Source organism: Rhincodon typus, chromosome 46 (genome assembly GCF_021869965.1).
Source record: "Rhincodon typus isolate 14 chromosome 46, sRhiTyp1.1, whole genome shotgun sequence".
In the NCBI taxonomy this organism is placed as follows: Eukaryota; Metazoa; Chordata; class Chondrichthyes; order Orectolobiformes; family Rhincodontidae; genus Rhincodon; species Rhincodon typus.
The window spans coordinates 8,467,891-8,473,168 of record NC_063377.1 but is presented as its reverse complement, the minus strand read 5'-3'; the positions used below and the strand labels follow the sequence as shown (position 1 = coordinate 8,473,168).

General features: G+C 53.2%; 1 protein-coding gene across 2 annotated transcripts in view; it reads right to left on the bottom strand.

Annotated features, from left to right (window-relative positions):
• The window catches only part of isg20l2 (interferon stimulated exonuclease gene 20-like 2), a 9,571-nt gene that overhangs the window by 2,132 nt on the left and 2,161 nt on the right, over nucleotides 1-5,278 (bottom strand). For both annotated transcript variants that reach the window (XM_048620427.1, XM_048620428.1), the window contains exons 2-3: nucleotides 4,147-4,929; nucleotides 3,386-3,586 (exon numbers count right to left, since the gene is read on the bottom strand). In XM_048620427.1, coding sequence (XP_048476384.1) covers nucleotides 3,386-3,586; nucleotides 4,147-4,929 — 984 coding nt within the window. The remainder of the gene's footprint in view (nucleotides 1-3,385; nucleotides 3,587-4,146; nucleotides 4,930-5,278) is intronic.

Here is a 5,278-nt window from a genome sequence, read left to right as displayed (position 1 = left end):
AGGACAATTTAGTACGGCCAATCCACCCTAACCTGCACATCCCTGGGACTACGGGACAATTTAGCACTGCCAATCCACCCAGCCTGCATATCTTTGGACTGTGGGAGGAAACCAGAGCACCTGGAGGAAACCCACGCAGACACAGGGAGAATGTGCAAACTCCAGTCGCCCAAGGGGGTGGAATTGAACCCAGGTACCTGGCACTGTGAAGCAGCAGTGCTAACCACTGAGCCACTGTGCCGCCCTGGAAGCTTTCGACAGAGTGCAGAGAAAGGTTCACCAGGACGTTGCCCAGTGAGGGCATTCTCTATGAGGAAAGGTTAAAAAGACTGGGATTGTTTTCATTGGAAAGACGGGGGCTGAGAGGAGACCTGATAGAGGTCTATGAAATTATGAGAGGCATGGATAGGGTGGATAGTCAGAGACATTTTCCCAGGGTTGAAGTATCAGTTACAAAGCGGCACAGGTTCGAGGTGAGAGAGCAAAAGTTTAAGGGAGACGTGAATAGAGAAGTTTTTCATGCCGAGAGTGGTAGGAGCCTGGAATGCACTGCCAGAGGTGGTGGTGGAAGCAGACACGTTGGCGACATTTAAGAGGCATCTGGAAGGTTACATGAATAGAGAGGGAGTGGAGGGATAGGCACTGAATAAGGCAGAAGGTTTGTTTTTTTAGTTTAGTCAGGGCGTGCTGATCGGAACAGGGTTGGAGGGCCGAAGGGCCTGTTCCTGTGCTGTACTTCTCTTTTGTTCTTACATCGATAGCTTGGTTAAGAAGGCATTTAGCACACTTGGCTACATTGCTCAGACCTCTGAGTATAGGAGTTGGGACGTAACGTTGAGGTTTTACAGGACGTTGGTGAGGCCTCTTCTGGAGCACTGTGTCCAGTTCTGATCGGCCTGTTATAGGAAGGATGTTATTAAACTGGAAGGGGTTTGGAAAAGATTTACCAGGATGTTGCTGGGAATGGAGGGCTTGAGTTATAATGAGAGGCTGGATAGGTTGGGACTTTTTTCACTGGAGTGTAGCAGGTTGAGGGGTGACCTTATAGAGGTTTATAAAATCATGAGAGATATAGATAAGGTGACCAGCAAGTGTCTTTTCCCTAGGTTAGGGGAGCTCAAAACTAGAGGGCATATTTTTAAGGAGAGGAGAAAGATTTAAACAAGACACAAGGGGCAAATTTTTTTTAGGAACAGAGAGTGGTTCATGTGTGGAATTAACCTCCAGAGGAAGTGGTAGATGCGAGTACAGTTACAACATTCAAAAGACATTTGGAAAAGTACATGAATAAGAAATGTTTGGAATGATACAGACCAGCAGCAAGCATATGGGAGTTGTTTAGTTTGAGATTGTGGTTGGCATGGACTGGTTGGTCAGAAGGGTCTCTTTCCATGCTGTATGACTCCATGACTCTACGATTCAAGTCCGGTATGATTCTTCAGAGCCGAAGGGGACGTTTTTTATGTTTTGCACAAAGTGGGGAGGAGGAGTAAGTGGAACAAATGCTGAAGGGAGCCCAGAACAAAAGTTAAAGGGACTACTAATGGGAGTAAAGAAATGATCAGGACGCAAAATAGATGTTAACGGTTGGTGCAAATAGAACAAAATAGGTTTTATTCACTCGAGAGATGTGGGCACCATTGGCAGGGCCAGCATTTATTGCCCGTCCCTAATTGCCCCTTGAGGGGGTTGTAGTAAGTTGTAGGGTGATCCACAATGCCCTTAGGGATGGAATTCCAGGATTCTGACCCGGCGACACTGAAGGAACAGCGAGATATTTCCAAGTCAGGATAGTGAGTGGCTTGGAAGGGAATTTGCAGGGAGTGGTGTGCCCATGTATCTGCCGCCTTTGTTCTTCTAGATGGAGGTAGTCATGGGTTTGGAAGGTGCTGTCGAAGGATCTTTGGTGAGTCGCTGCAGTGCATCTTGTAGATGGTACACACTGTTGCTACTAAGCATTGGGGGTGGAGGGAGTGGATGTGGTGCCAATCAAGTGGGCAGTCCATGTGCTGCAGTACCCAATTAGATTGTCTCTTATTAGAGATGGTCATTGCCTGGCCCAAATGGTACTGAGTACAATTCAAAATGTAAACAAGACAACAGGGTCATGGATGGAAAATGCAATTAAAATAAGCGGCAGCGTTTATGCACTGAAGTTGTTGAGTTGGCATAAAGTGGACAAAGGTGAGGTTATCCACTGTGGTAACCAACGCAGGAGAGCAGATGATTATCTGAATGCCGATAGATGGATTGGGAAAGGAAGGGGGAGGTGCAACTGGCTGTTCTTGTACACCAGTCACCGAAAGCAAGCATGCACATACAGAGATAACAACATGTAGAGCTGGATGAACACAGCAGGCCAAGCGGCATCAGAGGAGCAGGAAGGCTGATGTTTCTGAAGAAGGGTCTAGGCCCGAAACATCAGCTTTCCTGCTCCTCTGATGCTGCTTGGCCTGCTGTGTTCATCCAGCTCTAAACCTTGTTGTCTCAGATTCTCCAGCATCTGCAGTTCCTACTATCTCATGCACATACAGATGGCGGTGAAGAAGGTGAATGGTATACTGGCCTTCAGAGTGAGAGGATTCAATTACAGGAGCAGGGAGGTCTTGCTGCATTTAGACAGGGCCTTGGTGAGACTACACCTGGAATACTGTGTGTAGTTTTGGTCTCCGTATCTGAGGAAGGACATTCTTGCTGTTGAGGGAGGGCAGCCAAGGTTTCCCAGACTGATTCCTGATATGGCAGGACTAATGTAAGAAGAGAGACTGGATCAGTTAGAACTTATTGACTGGGAGTTTAGAAGGAGGGGGTTCTCATAGAAACCACTAACATTCTAACAGGACTAGACATGGTAAATGCAGAAAGGATATTCCCGAGATAGGGAGGGGGTGTAGGGTCCAGAGGAGGTGGCAGAGATAGGGAGGGGGTGTAGGGGCTGGAGGAGGTGGCAGAGATAGGGAGGGGGTGTACGGGATGGAGGAGGTGACAGAGATAGGGTGGGGGTGTACGGGATGGAGGAGTTAACAGAGATAAGGAGAGGGTGTATGGGATGGAGGAGGTGGCAGAGATAGGTAGGGGGTGTACAGGATGGAGGAGGTGACAGAGATAAGGAGGGTGTGTACGGGATGGAGGGGGTGACAGAGATAGGGTGGGGGTGTACGGGATGAAGGAGGTGACAGAGATAGGGTGGGGGTGTACGGGATGGAGGAGATGACAGAGATAGGGTGGGGGTGTACGGGATGGAGGAGGTGACAGAGATAGGGAGGGGGTGTAGGGGGATGGAGGAGGTGACAGAGACAGGGGTGAATGGAGGTGTGGTGATGAACAGGGGTTCAGTCTGGGTTAAGGTGTTTGAGCTACGGAGTTGTGGCTGGCATTGACCCACCTGGATGTCTCGATGGAGCAGCTGTTTTGTGAGTTTCTTCAGTGAGACTGCCTCCTTCTCAGGGAAGCCGGCCTTGCGGTTTAGGAGTGGGATCTTCGAGGTGTCACGGGTCAGGGATTGTGGGTGGAAGTAGTTCAGCGCCTTGAAGTCGTTGTGGACAGCGTGACCAATCACAATCTTCCCGCACAGCAGCTTTAATATCTGCAGAAATTCGACATAGAGACCTGTCAATACAGTGAGCCACCCTTGCCACATCACAGCAACAAGGTATTGGTCTTAGAGCGAGCGCAGCGCTAACAGGACGGTTCCTCCTGTTCCTGTGCAACAGCCTTGGGTTGGGGGGGGAACTGAATGGCCTCCTGTTCCTGCGTAACAGGCTCGAGGAGGGGGGCTGAATAGCTTCCTGCTATTCCTAACAGGCTCGATGGGGGGAACTGAATGGCCTCCTGCTATTCCTAACAGGCTTGAGGAGGGGGGCTGAATGGCTTCCTTTTCCTACGTCATAGCCTTGGGTGGGCAGGGGCGGGGGATCTGAATGGCCTCCTGTTCCTGTGTAACAGGCTCGAGGAGGAGGGGGGTGCTGAATGGCCTCTTGCTATTCCTAACAGGCTTGAGGAGGGGGTGGAGGGGCTGAATGGCCTCCTCCAGTTCCGGCCCCTCTCTGAATGAGCCTGAACATTCCCGACACCGCTCCCCGCCCACACCGTGGCCTTTAACCCATGCGCCCGCCCCCTCCCCGTCCCACACCCTTGGCCTTTTACCTCTTTCTGTGCCAGTTTGAAGGGCGTGGCGTTCCTCATGTGGTGCCGCCGGATGCCGCTCCAGCGGGTCCGGTAGTCGGTAATGGGGTTGGGCGGCAGGATGTACTTGTCGTAGACCAGCTCTCCGTCATAACCCACCAGGCTACAGCGGGCCAGCTCGCTCCTCTTGCCCCCCTGGCCCGTGCCCACCATCTCGCAGTCGAGGGCCAAGCACTTGTAAGGCTTGTGGGGTCCCCGGGGCGGGGTTGGGGCGGGAGCAGGCCTGGCAGCGTGCTGGGGTCTGGGGGGACCGCCCCGGCCAGGGGGAGGTAGTCCGCTCTGACACTCAGCCAGGAGCTGGTCCTTCTCCGAGAGGGCTGCACCCCGGCCGACGGGCCGGTTAGCCCCCTGGCTCCCTTTACCCGTCCTCTCCGCCTCCCCGTTAGGGATGCCGGAGGGCCTCAGGGTCTGGTGGGTGGAGGGAGGGGGCCGCCCCGGCCGGCTCCACGAGCCCCGTTTCTTGCTCAGGTAGCCCCTGCTCTCCAGGTAGGCCCGCCTCTTCAAGAACCGCTTATGTTTGAGGCTGGGCTGAGCCACTACAGAAGGCTGCACCGGCGAGAAGTCCAGGTTCAGGATGCAGTCCGACATGGCGCAGGCCGACGGAGGGAGCAGAGGCTGGAGACCCCTCACCCGGGGGCAATCTCCCTGGCGGTGCCAGCCGGCCAGACCCCTCTTCCCCAGGGTCAGCGATCTACAGCCCCTGGATACCCAACATTCAGGGGCCAGCGGCAACAACCGGGACACCTGCAGGCAAAAACAAAAACCCCGTCAGAGGACGGCATGGAAGAGGCCCTTTGGCCCATCAAGGTTATGCTGACTGATCCCCACTTTCCAGCACAAGGCCCCCAAGCCTTGAGCTTCCTTGACGTTCAGAATCATGGGATTGTAGAAATACTTAGAGTGTGGAAAGAGGCCATTTGGCCCGACGGGTCCATGCTGACACTCCAAAGAGGAACCCATCCAGACCCAGCAACCCCCTATTCTATCCTCGCAATCCTGCATTTACCCTGGCTAACCCACCCTAACCTGCACATCCCTGGGCACTGCGGGACAATTTAGCACGGCCAATCCACCCTAACCCGCACATCCCTGG